The 23778-nt window shown below is 41.0% G+C and overlaps 1 protein-coding gene across 1 annotated transcript in view; it reads left to right on the top strand.

The window, feature by feature from the left end:
• The first annotated feature begins 7176 nt into the window (after nt 1–7176).
• Nucleotides 7177–23778, top strand: part of LOC138599319 (voltage-dependent calcium channel subunit alpha-2/delta-1-like) — a 111692-nt gene continuing 95090 nt past the window's right edge. The window contains exon 1 of the mRNA XM_069670924.1: nt 7177–7352. Coding sequence (XP_069527025.1) covers nt 7273–7352 — 80 coding nt within the window. The 5' untranslated portion in view covers nt 7177–7272. The remainder of the gene's footprint in view (nt 7353–23778) is intronic.

Genomic DNA, 23778 nt, shown 5'->3' with positions numbered 1-23778 from the left:
GTCCCGAGTGAGACATCATATCACACACATTCGACATCACTTCTCTTTCACTGAGTCAACAAGGCACAACCATGCCTACTGTCACCAAGGAGGGGACTGTGGTGCAAGAAAACAGATGGGGTTTTTTGTGGGGTGACCTACAAAAGCTTTATGTGTCATTACTGATGATGATCAGTCAAAGACAAAGATGTTCAACAGCTACATGGAATCAAAGACACACCGACTAAATAAGTTTAACTTAGTTTGAGAGGTAGATATTAGAGGAAATACATCAATTAATTTCTTTATTATAGAAAGTTAGATAAGAAAATTCATGCTACTTTCACGTCTGTAGGTACACGTGGAGCAACAGCTTACAGGTGGTTAGCTTATCTTAGCTAAGCTTAGCCCTGCTCTGTAGCCTATATCTCATTTCCAAACCAAAGCTAAAGAGTTAATAGCATGTTAGGGTTTTACATGATAGGCTATGTGTTAATTTTGAAGCTCTAGAGGTGTTGGTACATGTAGGTAGTTTTTGTCATCCTTGGACAGAGCCACGCTAGCAATTTCACCATATAGCATTGATGGTTTGTTAAGCTAGCTAACCAGCTGCTGAGGGTAGCTTCAAATTCCTCACAAACATGAATAGCAAATGAAAAAAACTGAGTAATGTAAGGGATTACATCAGTATTTCTCATATCTGTCGCTAAATATCAATCAAAAGGTAGCAACTTAGCTTAGCAGAAAGACTGGGAACAAGGAAGGGCATTCTTTGCGCCGAGCTAGGCTAAGCTAAAGCCCTTTTTACACTGCGGTTCCGCCTCAGCGGCGTAACGAAGCTCCGCCGTCATGCAGCCTTTTGCCATTTTACATTGGACCAAGCAATGCCGGCGTAAAGTTGCCCCAGTGTGTGTTTTTATAAAGTGTTCGGCTTTGCGGTAGCTGTTTCGCCTCAGTTACACCTCTACTACGTCTGATGTCGGCTATAAGAGGCGTATCGACTTCGCCCCACCATTCCACCTCTGTGGGTTTTACATAGAAGACGGAGAGTAAAAGAGGCGCAATAATCCCGCTTTGAAAATGTAACATATAAACATGAGATTGGTATGTATCTCATCTAGTTTTTACAAGAAAATGTACTGTATAAGCTTGTTTCATACTGTTGCCTTCAAACTACACAATTTCTCTTAAAGGATACCAAACCACAGACAGTTTCTCCAACTTTCAATCTTCTGTGAAGATGTTGTTTTCCATATTGCTCCATCTTTCCTCCTAACAGCTGAATCTGACAATAAAGAATGCAATGGTGTCAGCTTATGTGGATATTACACATCTTTGCCAAGAAGACATTGTGTGGATGAGATGCTGATTAAACTTTAAACTTCAAAATGAAATGTGCGTGGCAGCCTGTGGGGGTAAAGGAAAAGGGAAATAATTTTTTTTTTAGTTTTCTATTTTAGGGTTCAGCAGTATATGCATTAATTTGTTTATCTTGCAAGATACCGAATAATATGACAGGATGTGGCGGTGACATTTAAACTTTTCAGACACGAGTCAGATTTGACAGATGCCTCATCATATTGTATCAGATCATGTGGCTTCGGCTGCCTTCCAAATGCTTACAACCTACATTTTCCCACTGATGTCAGCATGAAGAGAAGTAAGCATGAAAACGCAGATAATGAAAAATGGAGGAGTTGGCTAAAAATGAGTAAACAATGAGTGTCTTTGAAGGCAGTTTGATTTTTAAATGTCATTAGCATAAACTGTAAGGGCCTTTGCCCCTCGAATGTGTTTCAGCGAGCAGCTACATTTTTATAAAATTAAACCTGATTTATAGGCACTAATTTGTCATTTCTGCTGTGTTAAAAATGTGAGTATAGAAGAGCTGATTATAAATAGCTTAATGGATGAGGTGCCCACAAAAAAGGGCGGTATCATAGTTTTTCTTAAAGGGCAATCAACATTAAAGACATAAAAAGTAGCTAATTCTACTTCTCCTTTATTATACTGAGTATTTATCTGTCTTGTTTTGCCTCCTCTGTTTCCCCCATTGTAAACACTCACCCGTAACATGTGCACTCACTGGTGAAAAACAACAGCCTCGTGGCACGGTTGTGAGGAGTCAGTGTGGAGACAGCGAGGGGGGGAGGGTTGCTAGGCTACAGCAGCCGGGGCGATTCCCTGGACAGGTGGGTGGGGTCGGGAGCTGGTGAGAGAGGCCACACCTGCTGCCTGCCGGGCACAGACACAAACACACATGCACATTCCTAATTCACTCAGAAACACAACCTTTACATCCAACCCCCCTGTCGCTCTTTACACACACACCCTTGCACTCTTGATTTTACCTCTTGTGTTGCTCTTTTCTGAAAACATGACCTTAAGCCAACTGTCTCTTCATGGTCAACAAGTTCAAACGAAAGAGCAGTCAACCAAAATACTGAGAACCTCACAACCTTTACAAAAGTTCAATCTAAAATGTGTCCAATTGTGGCCAAAATAAAACAAGTGGACTGTTTATGTTTTGCACTTCACACTTGCTGTATATATGTCATAGGTATCATGAGTGTGCATTATAACAAACCCTCTGCTAATAGACCTTTTTCACAGCAAACAATTTTGCATTTGATTGCTGGAAGACAAATGTAACTGATCATATCAAAAATGGCTACTTTTAATTTAATTCAGCTATTTTCAGGGTCCAAGTTATAGAGTTTATATAAATACTGGTCGTAACCTTTTGTTTTTAAGTGTGACACCAATACTAAAGTGTTTTGAACCTGCATTCTTTGTAATGGCCAACAGGGGGCGACTGCACTGGTTGCAAAGAAGAAAATGACCCTACTTTCCAGTTGATTTATTACCTTTATTATCAGTTTCCCTAATGAATTTATGGCCCCAGTTGCTAGTTTCCTAGCAAGTCTCCACTCCACTATACAGCCAATGCTTCATGATAAAGCAAGGTCTGCTTTCGGGTGCAGCTGCCTGTGATTGATAAGTTGCTACCACGTTGACCTGTCAACAAGAATGAAGACCAAACGATGCATACATCTGCCCTGGCTATGTCCACTTCTTTTATACTGTCCATAGTCCAGGAATTGTGCTTGCTGGCTTACTGTCATGGCTTACTGGAACACTTGATGGAACTCAGACATTGTCAACAAAATGTGTTACCGCTTTCTTGCTATAACAGTTTAAAAAATCGCAAATAGCCGATGTAAAATATGAGCAAGCTTCCTTTTTTTTTTTTTTAAAAGATAATTTTTTGGGCTTTTGCCTTTATTTGACAGAACAGCTGAAGATAGACAGGAAATGTTGGGAATAGAGTGGGGGATGAGATGACCTGGAGTCGAGCCTGCGATAAGTGCGAGGATTATGGCCTCTGGGGCGCCTGCTCTACCAACTGAGCTAAACCAGCGCCCCAGCAGCTTCCTTTTTACACATCCAGCAGATACAGAGTAACACCAGCATCTGCTTTATGTCAACTTTTCTGCAGCCTGGAGAGTGAATGTCTAATATTGACTTTCTTTTTATCTCGGTTTTGGTCTCCACCAACTCCTCAGGAAAATATCAAACTCTTAAGCTGCTACAAGCCTCACTATGTTCAACAGCTAGTCGCTCACTATGTTTTTCTTGTGGCAGACAACCTATAGTGAGTTTATCAGAGGATATGGAAGCAGCTAATGGACACGAAAACGCTCTGTGCCTCTGAAGGAAACAGCCGACACTATTAACAACCCTTGTAACATAATGCGTATTCGAGTGACGATTGATGACGTTAAAAAAATAATTAAAGTAGATTTAAGCTTAAAAATTAGCTATGTAAAACCACACTGAGAGTCAGTAATCCAACCATTAATGGGAATGGGATGTATTTAGTCAAACTGAATTTGCTGCTTTTGAGAAGCTTTTGTAAAACAAGCTAATCCCTACGAAAATCCCAGATAATCCTATTTAAGAGAGTGTTGCATTTGCTTCCCTGGCTCAAAAACAGAAGCAGCATGAGGGATTTGCGTTGGATATTTTCCTTGATATTTCTGGATTTACATGTCTTAAAAAGTTATGTTTAATTTGATCATCTATTCTGTTTTTCAGTAAATATTCTCCCCTTACTCCGAGGCCCTGCCCGGCAAGAGGCCCCAGAGGAGCAGCTTTCATACGAGTTGTAGTGAAACCTGAGAGGGGGACGTGGACAGCTCTTTGCACATTAAATCTATTTGTGTGATTCATATAATAGCAGGCGGGCAACACTCAGCTTTGTTTGCCTGCTGTGACCCTCGATGAAGAAAAAGTGAACTCAAATGCAAGTGCACATGCTCCGCACAAACAAGTAGACAATAATTAAAATCAGGAATAATAACTTTGGGGTGCCTTAATAAGAGCTCTGAGGAAATTAGTCAGAGATTAGTTTTGTATCAGAGAGAGATAAAACTCATTAGAGAGTACAGTATATTCTTCTGGTATTTACCCTGCTTATTGTCCCAGCAAAGGGAAATGTCACTTCATATTAAGTTTGCCAAGGCCCCTTGGAGCAAGTGGAATTTATTATCACATTTCTGCATAAGCGGATGCACTGACTGCACTGTTGCAAATTAAATGAAGGCTTATAATGATATAAGTAATAAAAAAAGGGGTCAATTATTTGAAAGCAATTTTCCTTGTTTTTTTGTGATGTATGGCCGAGTAGACAGCAGTCAGGTTGAGGGCCTGAAAACGCTTTCAGCTACACATGTGACCTGACAAGGTATCCTTATCTGCACTCAAGTCGCACCTGTGGTTTGTGGTGTATCCTGGTTATTCAGGATGAAGAGGAAGGATAAAAAAGCTGGTCAGTCTTTGGAAAATGGAAGTGCTTTAAACTTAAAATCTTTCTAATGGCGTTATCGGTCTCAGTATCTAGTTAAACGCTTTCTTTATTAAGCATGATGTTGACTGTGTAACTTGTAGCTCCATTTAGAGTAAAAAGACGCTAAACCAGAATATACTTTAGGGCACTGCTATCTTGTGGTACAAGTCACAACATCAGCAACCCAAAAACCTGGCCTGTTTAACGCTCAGTTGTTCGAAAAAACAGGAAGGAATTGGCTGCTTTTTAAGCTAGCCAGAATTAGCATAACCCTTAATATCACAGTAACCGTAAAGTACGGATGCAACTTGCTAACCAAGCTAGCACAAGCATTAGCTGATGACTAAGCATTTGCTTACCTCTCACTCCTCTCCAGCTCCACCCACTGATAAATTAACGGTCACTTCTCGTTCATAAAAACCAAGATGGCGACAACCAAAATGACAAGTCTTGAGGCTTCAAACCAAATCAGACCAATGGGTATGTCCACTCTTTATACAGTTTATTAGAGGGCTACCTTTTGGTACAAGTCACAACAGCGGCAACCTGTTCTAAAAGACATTAAGTTATCAGCTGTTCATTCTTTCAGTTAGTACATTTAATTTAAAGCTTTTTAAGCTAGCCAAAATTAGCATACCACTTACAAGGCTATCACCGTAACCACAAATAACGGATGCAACTTTCTAACCAAGCTAGCACCAGCATTAGCTGATGACTAAGTTTTTGCTAACCTCTCACTCCTCTCCAGCTCCAACCACACGTAAATAAACAGTGACTTCTCGTTCATTAAAACCAAGATGGCGACGGCAGGAATGACAAGTCATGAGGCTTCAAACCAAATCCAACCAATGGGTATGTCCACTCTATACAGTTTATTAGCTCAGTTTAGGAAGCAAATTAATGCTTAGTGTTAAGAAATAAAGATTTGAGCACACTTTTGTGAGCGAATGATAAATAGAAAATGTGTTCTTAGGTAAAACAAGGAAACACAATGTTCCTCTTTATATTATAGGCTAGTTGCTTTTTGCCAGGTGATGATAATCAGCCCGAGGTCATATAAGGCTGTTAAAGGCAGACCTGCCCATTAATCTGTATGAATAGTCTAGACAGCAGAGGCATAGAGGTGGCTGCACGGCTTTGCAGTGTTTGTGCCAACTGTCCTGTGCTTGATAAGACTTCACAGGGGGAGAGCCATGTGTAATTGTTACAGCCTGTAGTGGGTAGAGAGGGCGACCGGAAACACATTACTGCGTCAGGAACACAAACACTAAAATCACACGCTGTAAAAAATGTCTCTTGTCAAAACTGTCAAAACACGATCAAGTGCTATTTTTATTTTTCTTCCGAAGGGAAACTCTACCAGTGGATTACATAAGTGCCACATTTGTCACGATTTTCTTCAAAAAAAATTACAAAAATTAAAATAGCAAGAAAACCCTTTATGGACTATTTTTGGTTATTAACGAAGAAAACAATGAATAAAAAACACTGAGCTGAACACCAAGTTTTTATTTATTTTATTTTTATGTTTGTCTTGTTTTGTGTTTTTATTACGTTATATTAACTTAATTTTCATTTATTAATGTTTATATTTGTCAGTTCATTTTTGAAAAATAAGTAATATATATATATATATTTGTTCTTTCCACTTTTTTCCCTTTTCCATCTCCTTTTGTGTCCTGTATGTCCTGTCTTGGTATGTGTGTGAATGAGGCTTTCTGGGTGGGTGGGAAGGGGTCCGTCCTCCAAGTGGGAAGGGAACCAACTGATGTGGGTGGGAGAGGAGTTTAGGAGGACAGGAACGAGTTGGAGGTGGGGTTGCATTTCATAACCACGGAACACTGTCAAGACTGCTGTAAAATGTGTTTTAACTTATTTCTGTGTAAAACTAATAACGACATTTTTGGGGTGTGGTAAGAAAACAAAATGACTGCTTTTCACAGCCATTCAGAGTAGGAGACTAAATAAAAAATATTCGAAATATGATGAAAATAAAATGAAGATGTAAAGATCCAGCCACTTTCCCACGTGTTTAACAATAACAACCTCTGTGCTAAATGACCGTCACGATATTTTTTACAGTGTGCGGAGTGGCACCGCTCCGCCGGCCGAGCTGAAGATCTAAATGCGCCCTCCCCTTTTTTCCTTTTATTTTTTGACACACGCCGTAGATGTGCTCTAATAGCCTATCGCAGTTTGAGACACTCACTTAACAGTAACACACACACTCACACACACTATTGAACCTAAAAAAAAACACACACACTCCTCAACTCCACCGGTGGGGGGGACACAGATACCAGATGAGATTTGTTTCCAAACGCGCACCGATGGCGGTGTGAGGCGTTTGGCTGAGAAGTACGCGCGGATCAGTGGATTTGTGAACCTTTATTTTTTATCTTCTTCCTGTTTGGATCCTGCTCAAAGGGGACATAAACAAAGCTATGGATTACTCAGTCTGCCTACTTTTACTCCTGTCTACCATTTCGTCTGTGTCGACCGGACAATTCCCATCAGAGCAGATGTGAGTACAAAACAGCCTGTTGGCTTCTCAAAGTCTTGGATAATGTCCTCTCTTGCTTTTATTTTGCAGTTAAGATGTATTTTCCGATTGCAGGAGGTAAAACAATGTAATTAAAGTAGTGTTATCAGAAACGTGGATATATTAGTGGCAGATTATCCTTCAAGCAGCAGAAGCAGAAAGCTCTTCCTCCTTCTTTCAAAGTGATGATGACTGCACATTACTCCGGATACAACTTTACCTTGTGAAACACGATATTTAAAGCAACTGTGCATTTGCTGCCTGCTTGCAGCAGTGTTACATGTGGCTGGCTGTCAAATGAATCATCCCGAGAGGTGGTCTGAGGTCTGAATGCGGTACCCAAACTTATCCTTTTTCACTGTTTAGAGTTTGGCTGAGGGGATCCACATTTGAGGGAGACTTTTGTGGATGAATCTGATTTATTTTAAAACACAGGGCAGTTTATACTGAAACTATTGGAGAGCTATTGGAATAGATGCTCCTCCTTTTAAAACGGCTTTGTCGAAATGACGTAAAACTGAAAGAATAAGTCGACTGACAGCAACAGTTTTGTGTGTTTATGCCACAACTTTAACTTTGACTTGTTCCAGCTTCAGAAATATAAAACAAAATGTGCTTTTCTTTGTCTTAAATGATCGTAAATAATATATATTTAGATTTTTATCTCATGGAAAGACAAAACAAGCAACATAAAGTAGTCCCTGTAGGCTCTGCGAGTTTGTGATGGACGTTTTCCCTAACCTGGTGCTTCTTTAATGGGTAGAATATCTGCTCATTTACAATCATCTGCACAAATACTCATCTCACCACCTCCACATGCATGTGTAAGTACTCCTTCCAGAAAGAGGGCTTGTACTTCAGCTTTATTTACCGCCAAAGTCCCAGGATCTCTCTCTGAAAGCTGTCTTCATGCCCCGCAGGACGGGATCATGATCTTGATATAAAGCCGAGCTATCACTCACGCCGGCTGAATCTGACCCCTCAACCTCTCTCTCTGTCTATATACAGCGAGACATTAATAGAAGCAACAGATGATATATCATCAGTCGCAGGCACACAGCTCCTAAATCAAACAAACATGTAGGTGGGCGATGCTGCGTATCGCACTTAATCAACAGGTTGAAGATATTCCAGATGGTTCTTCTAACGCAGGCCGGACTGTTGGTTTTGAATGCAGCCCGAGTACAGTCCCCCCCCCCGGAGAGATGGCGAGGCGTGATGGCACTCAGCCTAATGGCCGCGTACAATGATGTCAGACTAGAAGAGTGGCCTGCCCACTCCCTATATTTCATGGGCACTAAGTGGATTGATCTGTGGGCTGCGTACATGATATTCACACAGGCTTGGCGGGCTGCAGACCCACTTTGCCTGACATGGTTGACTTAGCTGAGTAGAATTGGCAAATTTGGCTGGAAAAACAGCATTAAAATTCAAATGGAGATTGGCAGGAGATCTGAGTTTGAGTTAGGAAAAGTTGAACACTTTTCATTTTGACTTCTGCTCTTTATCCATCAGTTCTAACGACTGGATTTCGTGCTGTGGAGGATGGAAAAAAAGTATCTGCAAAGAACCTTTCCACTTCTCTCGCCGTGATGTTGATTCCAAATGACAAGCTTTGCATTGACTCCTCAAGGTGAAATTGACATGGCAAAGCAGAGAAACTGAAAGGGCAGGGATGGAAAGTGTCGCCCAGCGTGTTGCCTCCCAGGCAAATTCATATATGTGGATAAGCCGGGTCGTCGGTATCTCCGTGTTTGTGACTTAAAACCAACATTCACACTCAGGATGTGTACACTGGCATCTCCATGTTCTTCCTGTCCGTCTGTCTGTGTCTCCTCCTTTCTCACCTCGCTGTCTCATGCCTTGAAGTGTGACTGTATCTCTGGGCTTCATCTCTAACCTCACATGCCAGCATCTGTCTGCTTCAGATCTTCACGTCCCCTCTCCCTCCTTCCCTTCTCACTCTCTTTCTCATCGCTCTCCTTTTCCGCCTCGTTCATTCCCTGTCCATCTTCCTCCTTCCGTTCCGCTTCCCTATGCATCTCTCTTTTTCTCTCTCTCTCTCTCTCTCTCCCCCCTTCTCTTCTTTTCTTTGTTGCCTGAGGGCAGATGATGAACATCATCGAATCTGAAATGTAAAAAGTCTGATGTCATAGACTGCGCCCAGGAGATCTCGGCGCCAGCTTGCACATTGGGAGATCAGGGGAGATAAAAAGAAGAGATGAAGATGGAGAGAAGAAGAGATAATCCAGACTGCTTGGCCTTCTTGATCCCTTATGTCTATTGTATATGGATGTTTTGCTGCGTTAAAGTACTGTTAACCAACACAGGAAACGTCCAGATTTTTCTTTCAGATTCAGCCCTGATCATATGCTTCTTCTGCCTTAGTCACCAAACAGACATATTTTCTACCATCCTCCGTTTATTCCACAGTTTCCGTCACCCTCTGCCTCATTTCTTCCGCTCTCACTTGCTTTATTTGTTTTTTAAAGGCTAACGAGATTTCATGCTCGACCAGCTACAGAACCATGCTTCTCTTTTCTGCGGCCTCGTCTCTGCCGATCAGTGGGCATAATGTGAGGAGGCACTTCATCTGAACAGAGAGGGACATGGGCAGTTTGAATAAAGAAAGTATGAAGATTTATTTAGATATACTGTAGGTTTTTAAATCTAAATGAGCAGGGTCCACACTTAGAAGGAAGTTGGCAAAGTGTAGAGATGACAGAATGTGGTTTTAGGTGGGTTACATGTGGGACTATTTCTTGAGCCGCGCAGCTGCTTCCTGTCTCTAATAGTTGACTAGTAGATGACAACTTGTTACTTTTACTTCAGTTTGTCACACACATTAAAGCAGCTAGATAAGCAGCAATCAATCACACAGACCAACCTTAATCCACCAGTGAGTAAGAACCTGCTAACACTGGCGAGGAACAGCTTCCTTTAACAGGCAGAAACCTCTAGAAGAACCAGACTCACTGGTGGACAGCCATCCTCCGGCTGGATTGAGAAAGTGTTGTAGAGAGAATTGTAGAGACAGACAGGCAAGACATGACAGGGAGACGTTGAGCTGCGTCTCAATTCGAGGGCTGCATCCTTCGAAGGATGCGCTCTACATAGGATGGGTCATTTGTAGCCTGTGTAGGCCGCTAAGGTCGAACTGAAATGAAAGGAGGATTTCCTGTTTGCGTCACCAGCTGTTCCCGCCCTTAACGTTGCGGCATTAAACACAGCTCCTGTCGCCACGCAACAGGTAGCTAGCAGGCTAACTAGCATATCATACCTAACGTCGCGTAACTTAACCTATTATTCTAAAGATAATTTGTTATAAGGGCGCCTTTTGTTACAGCTAAAGCGTATTCCTCGGCCGATTAAGAGCCCGCACAATGAATCTCGGGATACGCTGAGCCGTGAAGGATGCACCTGATGGATCCCGTGAAGAGGAAGGATGCATTTGTCGGCCACGTCTGAAGGAGAATGGGACAGCCTTTCGACGCGCCGCTGTGACGCAATCGGCCTTCAAATACGTCCCCCAAAGGATGCAGCTCCTGAATTGGGACACAGCTTATAATAACAGCAGACAATAAATTACTTATTTTTCACTTTTAGTAAGAGGTGCTGGTATTTCCACTCTTTATGCTAAGCTAGCCCCCCCCCCCCCAAAAAAATGCCATTAACGTTGGGATGTCTTTCTAAATGCAGTTTTTTACAAATTCTGGTGTGGTCTAATTTCTTAATGGTTGTTTGGTTTTCTTCCTACATAATGTAATTGTCACAGTCTTGACGCTTCTTTCATCACAGTGACCTGACACTGACGGTGGCCTGTAATGAATATGGCTCAGTTCCCACACAAGGCCACACATACGTCTCATTTCATGTCCAGACTTCCTTCTAGTTCAGTTCTAAAATAAACAGCAAATATAGAAACTATATGACAAAAAAAGACGACCATGACAAACACTGCAGTCGGCTTGCAGCAAAGGAAACTTGTTCGTGCTTTTGCATCCACACTTGCATCATCATTATCATTGTGGCGATCGAAGATTTGAACCAGAAAATGTGTGTATATCCCTGGAAAATCTTGCTGGCCACAGTCACAGTGTCCAACAGAAAGCTCTCTTATCGTACTTTTTAAAAATTCAGTTTTGTTTCTGTCAATCGAAAAAGCGGCGGGCTTTTGCCTTGATTGAATCAACGGGCCTCTTCTGGCTGGAGAGATTTAAAATGCCTCGTCTAATATAATTGAGGGATTAAAAAAGTAGAAACAAAACAGTTGATTTGATTAGATTTTCTTTCAACTTTTATTACAGTGTCAAATCAAACTTGGAGTATGACACTGATAATACTCGAGGGTTTGAAGAGGATGAATCAGATGTAATGAGCAGATGGAAACGATCGCCCGTCTAGAGTTTCCTTCCCTGTGATTTGCACCTCCATAGCCATGAGGGAGTCGGTGCTAGCAGGTATATTTCAGGACATGCTCCTGCTTTGAGTGAAGCAGCTGGTGGGCTATATCTGTTACACACACATACAAGGGTGCAAGATCTGTGCCCATGGATACTGTTTGTTCTCTACTCATACGGCATTACCATAAACTCTCTCAGAGTTTTTGTTTGGCTCTTTTATCAGGCTTCTCCTGCTTTTTCTCTCTATTTCTTCCACTTCCTCTCCCTACTTTTCTACGACTCGCCTCCCTTTGACCTCCTCTCACCCCTGGCTAAATTTAGGAAAGCTTAGGGAAGAGACATTAGGAGTGTATAAATGTTTCCAGGGTCCTACGCTCCCAGGGTCCTATGGACTCTGGGTCCTAGCTTCCCCAGTTCAATGTCTTGTAAACATTCTTAATTTGCTTAATGTTTTCCGTCCAAATTTGATCTGTTTCATGGAAATTATTTCTATATTACTATTTTTTATTAGAAGGCTTAAAAGAGCTACAACATAATACAACAAAACCAAAAGTTATAATTTTATTTTATTTTGAAGGTGTTAAAATAGAATGTTACATCTGATATTGTGTCCAGGGTAAAATCCGAAACAGCAAAGAATAGTAGAGAGCCTGGGTGGGGCACTTAGTACCCTGGAAGGTCACAAATATAGAAATGGGGAACATAGGTCCCTGGGAACATAGTACCCTGAAAGATCACAAATCTAGTATTGGGAAACAAAGGACCCAGGTAACATAGAACCCTGGAGGATCACAAATCTAGAAGGGTAACATAGATCCCTGGGAACATAGTACCCTGGAGGATCACAAATCTAGTACTGGGAAACAAAGGACCCAGGTAACATAGGACCCTGGAGGATCACAAATCTAGAAGGGTAACATAGATCCCTGGGAACATAGTACCCTGGAGGATCACAAATCTAGAACTGGGGAACAAAGGACCCAGGTAACATAGGACCCTGGAAGATTACAAATCTAGAACTGGGGAACAAAGGACCCAGGTAACATAGGACCCTGGAAGATCACAAATCTAGTATTAGGGGACAAAGGACCATGTGAACATAGTACCCTGGAGGATCACAAATCTGGAACTGGGGAACATAGAACCCTGAAGAATTACCAATCTACAATCGGGAAATAAAGGACCCTGTGAACATAGTACCCTGGAGGATCACAAACTCTGAACTGGGGAACATAAGTCCCTGGGAACATAGTACCGAGGAAGGTCACAAATCTAGTATTTGGGAATAAAGGACCCTGTGAACGTATTACCCTGGAGAATCACAAATGTAAAACCGGTGGGCATGGGACCCTGGGAACATTGTAATGACCCTGGGAAGTTTAGTGTCCTGACTCAGTTGTAGCTAAAGATGCAGGACAGAGGGGTGTACAAAGGCAGGGGGCTCCCCTTTAATCTCCCCCTGTTTTTTCCGACTCTTCGGTCATGTGTTGCCTTTAAGTGTTGCTTTAGTGTCTGGTTTAAGTCTCTCCTCCTAAGCTCTTTCCCCCTGTCCTCTCTGTTAAAAGACAATTTTGGGCCTGCCGCTGTATCACTTCCCCATAATCCTTTGCCACATGATTCCCAAGAATTTTCCATTGCAGCGTTTCCTGGGCAACCTTGTGAATAGCTAACAGCTGTTTGGGTGGGAGGCCTGTCCCGTACAGGAAGAACATCTGTATACCGTAATGTAAAGCATGGGGAGCGTAGTCTTAGGGCTGCGTCATAAATCAGACATCTGTCACTTCCTCCTTCCATGCTTTATTTATTTAAAAGCCTTTTATGTGTCTCAAGAGCCTAGCAAACTAATCAATAGTCAGTAAAGTAAAACAATAGACAACACTCTATAATACAGGAAGGCAAATAAGGGCACATTTCGAAGCTTGTTGTCACACCAGGTTTTTTTTGGCTATCATCTCTTTTAAGTAGTTAAAGTTCATGATGATCACATATTTGTCTGTGGGTTAGTTGAGCTCCTGTTAGGGATCATATTAAATCACAAGACCTGTTGGATACACCGGAAATGCTTTGTTAAGCTTAAAACAAGCCATACCTGACAACAATAAAAAAAGCCTTTTAAAAAATGCTGTTTTACTTTGACAAACTTTATATGTCAACAAACTAGAGTATGTCCTTTTGCAAGAATGATATGCTGTCCAAAGTGTTGGGTCAAATATTGTTGGTGATTCACACACCAGTCTCTCTTCTGTATGCTAAACACAAAGGTACTGCTAGCAGCCAGATAACCTAGCCAAGCTTACTGTAGCTTAACATAAAGATTTTTAACAGGGGGAAACTTACTTGCACCCTAAAAACTATCAAATTAACATGATTGTATAAGCTTTGTCTTAAAAAGATACAGTTTTACAGAAGGTTATCTGAGCTAACTTTTCCTACTGTTTCCAGCATTAAGCTAGCTAGGCTAACCATCTCCTGCTCCCAGCTTCCCATTAGTGTACCAAAACAAGTTTTTGGCCAGAAAGTTAAAGCGCACATTTCCAAAAAGTGTGCCAAAACTATTATTTTAATTTATATTTTTTACTACTAATAAATACAAATGGAACTCCTCTGTGCTAAAAGCTAACTATGTAGGGAATGATTAGCAGTAATTGTATGTCAGTTTAACTAGCTAATTCTGAAATAAATATTTCCTATTGATATCTACATATTTGGCAAAGGACTTAATAAGCCAGTTTATTCTTATCCCACAATAGAGGCTTAAAGTGCTCATAATATCCTAGATGAGACACTACAAATCCATCTGATGTGTCATATTTTGGAAGAGACACAGAGAAAAGGGGGCTCATGATGGCCTGTGATGGCTTCTCTCGGGTCCCTTAATGGCAGTTCTGCCACATAAGAGCTGTTATTGCCCGACGAGACTTCACTTCACAACTACACTGCACTGGACAGTGTGTGTGGCCATCAGGGAGACTCAGCACTAACAGTAGTCTGCTCGTGTAGGCGTATAGATTGACGTTAATTGGGCATTTTTGGCCAAAGGGGGGCCTCTCTAATCTCTCTATTTATACACAGAGTGTGTGTGCGAATAGCATGGCAGCAGTTTAGGGTTGATGTACTGGTGAATGGGTTGAGAGTTTGCTCAGAAAGTGTGAAGGTGACAGAGATTTGGAGTTGAGGTTTAGTCATTTGAGCGGAGTTGAAAGTAACACGGAGCAGACAGCTAGAGGAGGAAAAAAAGTCTGATTTTTAAACACAAAAACATTTTAATACTGGAATCCGTGGGCATTTTTGAGGGGCTAGAAAAGTTATGGCAATTTACATACACAATGGGCATTTGTGAAATTTTAAATATGGAAGTTTCCGACAGAGGCGTGGAAAATTAGTTAAATAGTGCTCCCTTTGAAATTTCAAAAAGTCAGCCCTTGCAGTACATTTCACTGAGACGTACGAAATTTGGTAGGCGCATGCAATGTCCCAAGACTTAAAAAAAAGTCTATTATTGTCATGGTCAAAAACCAACAGGAAATCCACCATTTTGGTGTTACAAAATGATTGAGAGAATGACGTAGTAGTGCTAGGAAACCCCTTATTTTGCACTATGTGCCTTAGGCTTTAGATTTTACTTAGGTAGGTTAATTCCTCTACAATTATTTGAAAATTCTAATACAACCACCAAGACTTGGTTTAGTCTCTAAGATGACTAAACGTCCATGGTTTTGACCCACATTTCTTGTATGCAAATGAGCTGAATAATCCAAATGTATTGCTGTTGTCATGCATTAGTCTAGTATCGTGCGGGATTCTCACCAGCAGGTGCGAATCCTACAAACACTTGCAGTTGTCACAACAATTCTGCTTCCTGCAATTGAATGTGTGCGGACACCTGCTGCTAGAGGTGATACAATGGGAGCTGTTAGTTCTGTCAGGACGTATATGCCACCTGACATGGAGGGTGTGGATGAGATGGACTAGGCAGTTGGGGGGGGGGCGGCGAGTCAGTTGCGGCTAACTGTGGTCCAGAGTGTGAGGTCAAACGTGGTCAAGGGTAGGAAGAGAGTTTGACCCCCCACCGTGACAGTCTCATGTTGCCAGTAGACACGCTGTAGAGCACAAGACTCAGATGACCAAATAGCTTTGTGTGACTTGTCAAAAAGATTTCTTGGAATTAAAGTGATTGTGAATGAAGGAATGAACAAATGCTTTTTATTTTTATAAATGGACGACATTTGTTTACTTGTAAGGGTTTAGTTTACTTAATCTGACTGCTTTAAACTATTGGTGAAGTTGGTTGGTTTCCTTTCTCGGTCCATCTTTTTAATAATTAAGTCTATAAAATGTCACCATAAGCTTAATGTGTTTTTTTTCCTACCACCAGTCAAGATTTTAAATCCAATACCGATTTTCTAAATGTACAAATACCTGGAATTTGTGTTTCTGACATCAAGTTCTGCCTGTTCGTAGCTAGCTAAAGCTAACATCTGTACAGTTGACCATATCAGACAAATAAAGCAGACTAAACTCAAAATTCACGCCAAAGGCAAACATTACATTTATTGCATGTTTGAAAACAGGATAATACTCCAATTTCATCCCTCCATTCAAAGCTAAGTAACTATAATATCTGATTCACTCAGTATGGTGGTTAACTGAGAAAGCGAGTATTAATTGTTGTCTTCCTAATCTGGCTAGGTCACTTCTTTTATCCTACATGTGATGATGCTTAAAAGTGAAACTGAGTCAATACCAATCTGTTTGTTTTGGCCACCTGTTAAATCAGTCCCATTGGAATCAGCTTCCTGTAACCTACACCTGCTCTGTCAGCGCATGACAACCCACCATCATCATTAGATAATGATCTCAATGTCTTGTCAGCTGTAACACACCCTGAGTGCTTGATAGAGCTCAGAAAATACTGTTCTCAAGGCTTCACTTAAACACAGCTCTTCAGATCGAGGCAGGGGGCCGCTGTACAAACGCTACGACTGACTCGCTGTGAGGAAAATAGTAGAAGGGAGGCGGATACATCAATAATGTCATGCCGTAGAGGATAATGAAGCCGTGAGACATTTACAAAGCCTGCAATTACGATGTTATTGACCTCAATAAAGAGGAAGATATCATCACTTGTCGCCTTTTGTGCTCCTCCGTGAGAGGAGGGAGGGCAACGGGAAGACATTTCTCGCATTATGAGTCCATTAAGTGTGAAAAAAGGGAAGCATTAGGAAGAAAGAATTATGAGGAGTTTGACAGAAAAAAAAGGCTATGTAAAGCACACAAGAAAATACAAGATTTAACACAAGAAAAGTCGAGTCAAAGAGGTGGAAGAAAGAGGAAGTACAGAAGAAATGAAGGGGAAACAATTGGCAGAAATGTAAAGAAGAACCCAAGCAAAAGGGGAATAAACTATGAAATAGATGATAAAAAAGGGAGTGTGAGAAAGGAAAGAGGCATAAAGAAAAAGGAACATGGTTGAAAGCTCTGTCAGGCTTGTTACTTATTACAAGCCTTCGCTTCATAGTCAGAGAGCTCTTATTAGCTATCCCCCAGTGGCTCAATTACATCCACACTCCCATCCTCAAACATCCCTTTCTGTTTTTTTTTTGCATCCTCTCGCTACTTCCTGTAATGATGTCAGACTTGTCTCTCTCTAAGAACAGATTAGAAGCCCAAATTACCACTATCAGAGAAGGATTTAAGGTTTCAAGCCGTCTACCAGCAGACAGGAAGGAAAACGGAATAAAAAAGTGACGGTTTAGATGGTTAAGGTTTTAAGGGGGAAAAACGTGGCTCTACAGACTTGGTTCTAGGCGATGGAATAGAAACTGCTAGATTGGATCGAGCCTGGGAATCTTCAGGCTGCAAATTTGTCGTGACTTTTCTGTGACTTAGTCAATGATGTGGCGTCGTATGTTTCTGGATTTACTTCCTGGACTTTCACTCGTCTTTGGTGTTGATCAAGGATATGCCTTTAAATTCATCATACCCTAAGTTTTAGTTGACATGAGAAGAATTTCTACCAAGCGAGATGTGTATTTTTTTTGTTCCAATACTTTGACAGCCCAAAGCAAATGACTACAGTCTATAGGGTATTGTTTTTTAAGTTCCCTGGCTGCTTTCTTTGTAGAAATGACACAAAAAATGAGGTTGGTATAAAAGCAAAGACAGGACTCTATAGATGGTACAATCTTCCCAATCTTCTCTCCACAAACTCCATGTGGGAACTATCTTTTAAAGTTGGATAACAAGCTCTCGCAAACCCGTTGTGACAGCCCCACGGCGAGCTTTTCATCTAAACCTTGAAGGAGGTAAAAGTAGAAACAAAATTTAGTCAAGGACAGATTGAGGTCAGCTTGTTTCTACAGTGAAAAGTCATTCTGTTTTTTATTTTTCTAAACTTTGGTCTTGCTTTTACAGTTTTGTAGCTACTCACCCAAGTTTTTATTTCCACAAACATGATGACATTTAATCGGGCAAGAAACAAGCAGCCAGAGGAGTAGGCAGGTTGTGAACAAGCCAGCACTTCCCTCCAACTTTAAAAGATCCCTCATTGAAATAACAACCCAAAGTTTAATCAGTTAGAATTTGAATTAAATGAGCTCTTTCTGTGACAAACTATGAAATATGCTTCAATTTAAATGATTTCCCGATGAATTGGACCCAAAAGACTTTATTATTCATAGTTTTTAAAGGTTTGAAGGATATTCCCTGCTTTACATGATTGTCCTGCAAGTGTATAATCTTCACTTAAAGTGTATAAAACAGCTGAACAACTTTTAAAGGCCAGAGGCTGTGGTTTTAAAATGTAGAAACAGAGAGAAAGGAGAACCCAAACGGCCTCCACAGTGGTCACACGCAGCTCGTCCAGGGAGGTTAATGTGGTCAGGAGTAAGACAGCGGCGCTTTTCTGCTGAGTCATGCTCTCTATTCTGGGATTATGACCATCTCTCTTTGTCATTTCAGCTGCTAAATGCTCCACTACTTTATACGAGCTAGTCGCTAACCTTGTCTGTCTGTTGCTGGGCAGAAATTGTAAAGTTGTAAGGAGTCAAACCAAGACAGTAAGCTAAGAGATGCTAAAATTAAAATCAGAATGGCTGAGTCATGCCTTCTATTCTTGGACTGGGACTATTTCTCTGTTCACCCCTGCTGCCAAATGATCCACTACATTTACAAGCTAGTTGCTAACCTTGTCTGTCAGATTTAAATTGCTGGGCAGACATTGTAAAGTTGTAAATTGCAGGAAGTAAAACCAAAACAATAAGCTAAAAGATGCTAAAAGGCAGAAATGCTAAGTCACGCTCTATTTGTAGGATTAAGACCATCTCTCTTTGTAACTCAAGCTGCTAAATGCTAAACTACGTTTACAAGCTAATCGCTAACCTTGACTGTCTGGCCACATATTGTGAAGATGTACGTTAGAAGCAGTTAAACAAAACAATAAGCTAAAAGATGCTAAAAGGCAGAAATGCTAAGTCATGCTCTATTTGTAGGATTAATCTCTCTTTTTAACTCAAACTGCTAAGTGCTACACTACGTTTACAAGCTAATCGCTAACCTTGACTGTCTGGCCAGATATTGTAAATTTGTACGTTATAAGCAGTAAAACAAAACAGTATGCTAAAAGATGCTAAAATGAGAAGCAGAAATGCTGATTTATGCTCTCTGGGATTATCTCTGTCTGTCACTGCTAAATGCTACACTACATTTACAAGCTAATCGCTAACCTTGTCTGTCTGTTGTTGGGCAGATATATTGTAAAGCTAGTAATCAGTAAAACCAAACAATAAGCTAAAGCTACTGCTGAGTCATGCTCTCTATACAAAAATTTTAACAGTTTCTCTGTGTTCACCCCTGCTGCTTAATGCTCCATTACGTTTACAAGCTAGTTACTAACCTTGTCTGCTGTTATCTGCAGATATCGTAAAGTTGTAAGCAGTAAAACCAAAACATTAAGCTTAAAAACGCTAAAATGCTGCTGAGTCATTTGTCATTTTCTTTTGGGTATCAGCGCTTCGCCATGCTCGAGTCCATCCATCTTAATTGTTGGGTTATATAACACACTTGTACAAATTGGTCACACCCACCTCATTACAGTAAGAGCTTCTCCACCTGTCCTGGTGACCTTTGACCCCGGGCGACCCCCCTCCTGCCCCCTGAAAGACCTGCTGCTCTGGTTACATTCAGTCGTTGACACACACGTAAACGTACACACACGTCCACGTGACAGCTGTTCCAGCAGAGGCGCCTTCTCTTCCAGTCATTAGAGGGATGGAGGCTAAAGGAGGGGTGGGGGGATACTTTGCCTAAACCTCATGGGTAATGCACAAATTAAGACCCATGCTCACTGGTCTAGTCGAGGAACTAATTTAGCCGTAAGACAGTCTCACATGCCTTCCGATTGTATTTTGTCTGCTGCGTCTGTTTTTCGGTGTTAGTCTGAAGAGATGCAGTGTGGTAGCACCTCATCTAATTTCACATCATTTTACACGCACATTTACGGCACATTTGTGCTTGTGAGTGAAGATGAAGAGGTGGAGAGAACATAATGAACTTTTAATATAATCTTTGCAGCATCTGAGTCCTCATCAGACGATCTGCTCATTTAAACTCCAACCAAGTGTCTCTAAACTCTCTAAAGTCAGTGAAGCTGTGATGATCTGCACTGCATGTATGTTGAGTTGCATTTCACCATCGCTAACAACACTTTAAGTTAGACATCTCATCCCTCACAAATATGAATCCAGACCAGCTCTGGTGGTGGATGTTATGGGATTATAGCTCATTCCCAGCTCAGTACAGGATAATGTGTATAACAGAATAGTGCTACCTGTCTATAAAGCCAATAACTGTCAGACTTGCCCCTTTATTCCTACTTTCAGCTACCTTTTAGTGCACATTTGGTAGTCCACTCTGACAGGTATTCTTCACCTAAAATGACCTACATTAAAATACATCAATCTCCGTCACTCTAAGAAACAGCTGGGGATATGACAGTGGCGTTTGCAGTACTTTCGGCGACCTACAGGTCAAGCACAAGCTTTACTGCTGCTGCAACATGTGGACACGTGCTTCCCGGACCTCTGCTTGTATAACTTTGTGGACTAAGAAGGGAAGAATTTTATTGAGATTTTAAAAATAGAAAATAAAATAGTACTTGAGCATTGTTAGTCAAGAAATTAAGTTGTAACTTAGTTTGAAAGTAGTTTCATTGCGATTACTTAAGAATATAATGGCCACCCCCCCCCCCCACCCCCCCCAATCCAAATTCCCCCTTTAAGGGGGACTCCACCAATTTATTATTACACTATTATAAAATTGGGGGACATTTCAAGGACATAAAAAAGATTTAACTTATTTAAATTGAAGCACCAGAGCCTGAGATATCCTGACTTTTATCCCCATGTACAGGTCAAGCACTCCAAAACACTGGATTCTTCATTTCCCACAATGCAACTCAATAGTGACTTGTTATTACATACATTTATACATAATATTTTTGTGACCAAAAAACAACCCCAGATGCTGGTCTACACCCCATTCTTGTGAGTGACTGAATAAACACAACTGGTGAAAAAGAACAATACAATCAAGCCAAGAGAAAGGAGGCTGTAACAATTGCCTGTCAGAAAAACAGTCTGCTTTATAAGTACGTGTTATTAATGACTCACTGAGACAAGTGTGAGAGAGAAAAAAGGCTCGTAGTGCCAGCAGGTCTCACACTTGGCTGAGTTTCACATTCTCTCATTTACGGGCCTGCAGTCGTAACTGCTGTAGCCGAGTGGCTCTGCATGGCTCACCAGCCATTTTGGAGCTTCCTCCCTCTCCAAAACCTCCCTCCTCGATTTCCCTGAGGAGAGGGAGAGAGAGCGAACGAGAGGGGGGCCGAATAGGAGCTGAGCGTGGGATGAGATAATGATGCTATCAAATATTTCCACGTCCTGCTCCAAGTTTTCAACCTCACATCAAATATTCTTTTACTTTTTTCCTTAATTTGAAGGACGTTTTCTTGCTTCCTTAAAGACGCATGCAGTAAACTCTTTAATCATGCATGAGGAAGCCACACTTCCTGGTGTGTATGCAGGGAATGTATGTGTTTTTACTGATAAGAAGATGCTTATTTGGGAAAGTGGCTAATCAGGACACAGCTTGGGTTTTAAGTTTTAGATCAGAGAGATTTCAAAAGTCTAGCTCAGACTCAAACCATCCATTATCACTGAGTTTTATTACAAGATGACCTCATGTAGAAGCCTTTAAGCAGCTGCAAAAAGCGAGAAAACTAATCACTTTTAACTAGTGTAATGAGGGACTTTCCCTGGATCATGTTTGATTGTAGCTGTCCTCTCCTCATTAGGGAAGAAACTCTGCAGACACAGGATTAGTGTCAGCGAGTTCATGACCAGAGCTGTCTATATGTAGAAATGTAATACTTCTCTTGGATTGGCAACTAAGGATGAGTCTTCTGTGACACTAAATGCATCACACAGTAGATGTGATGATAATATGCTGTAGTCTAGGGAAGCCTATTTCAGCCAGTTAAAAAAAAAAGGTAAGAAAAAACTTTGACAATCAAAATATCCCAAGTTGACATAATTATGAGATACAAAATCAGATTTCTGAGAAAAAAATATGAAATAATAGTGACAATTGTGGGTTAAAAAGTCAAACGTTTGATATAAAAATTCATAATTATGGGGAAAAAATCTGAATAATGAAATGTAACTGACTTTTAATCTTAGAATTGTGAGCTTTTTCTCTCATAATTTTAACCGTCAATCTCATAATAAAAAAATCTTGCGATGGTGACATCATTTGGAGCCAGAGTTTCACAGTAGAGATCTGAGAGTGGAGCCGTCATAGCCATTTCTGCTAACTAAAACACACACTTAAATTACCGAAAAAACAGCAAGGATCCCGCACGTCGCCGTGTTTAACAGAACAGCTTCTTATGTTGGTCTGAAGCAGACGTTCACAGATATGGGAACTTCAGTGACTGTATTGATCGTCCTCTACTCTGCTAATCCGGAACAGATCGGCTGCAGGAGCCGTATTTGTCAACACAGCTGTCAATCATCCTTTTTACAGCATCAAATAACTAATTAAAACTATACTTGTCAGAAAAATGAACACTTGGATGTAAATCAGCATGATAAGAACTAACTATAATGACAGAAACCATGTTTAAGAACATTTTATTTGGCGTGTATTTCGATTTTATAGTTTGACTCATGTCCCACTTGTTAACATGGAGGAGGCGGGCTTTATGAGCTGTACTGCAGCCAGTCAGCAGGGGGCACTCAAAATGCTTTGGCTTCACTTTAAGGGAGCTGTCATGTCGTCCATCTTTATATACAGTCTATGCTTTTTCCCATATTTTAAACTTTTGAATTGCTAAGTTTTTATCTTACTTTTTTACCTTTATTGGCAGAAATGGGCTTCCATAGGAGTATGATCAGTAAACACTTGTTGTCCTGGCCCTCCGCTCTTACTTAAGGCCAACTGGGGTTACTTAAAAAAAGTCACATGCATAACAGCCCTAATACACACCTGCTGGATATGGTTATTGGACCTTAACTTGACCCTGGAGTTGGCTTCACGTTTCCTACAGTAGTCAGCATTGATAACAACTATGTCTCTGAAACATAAATCCACTTTAAAAGATTATTTTATGTGTACATGATTATATGGCGCTAAAAAGAGCTATGTGCTGACAGTCTGGCCATCCTATATCTGCCCTCAGCTGTCTCTCAGAAGGCTAAATATACTATGTGGCTGTTATGCTACACATTTCCATCGGGAGCCAACCCGGCTCACATTACACTGTATTTTTTAAATAAGATAACATAGACAGGGTTCATATGTCAAAGGCCCCTCAGCAGCGTGGGAGGTGAAGAGGTTAATTCACACTGTGGGGGAGAAAGGGTAATTTTCTTTATGGATTATGTCATGTATTTTTTATTGGCTGTGGTAAAGGAGCTTGGGGGAGGGTTTGTAGGTGTACTTACAGT

Source organism: Semicossyphus pulcher, unplaced genomic scaffold (genome assembly GCF_022749685.1).
Source record: "Semicossyphus pulcher isolate SPU_LCO1_2020_fin unplaced genomic scaffold, fSemPul1.0.p SCAF_20, whole genome shotgun sequence".
In the NCBI taxonomy this organism is placed as follows: domain Eukaryota; kingdom Metazoa; phylum Chordata; class Actinopteri; order Labriformes; family Labridae; genus Semicossyphus; species Semicossyphus pulcher.
Note: the sequence above shows the minus strand (reverse complement) of the source record. Positions and strands in the feature narration are given on the sequence as shown.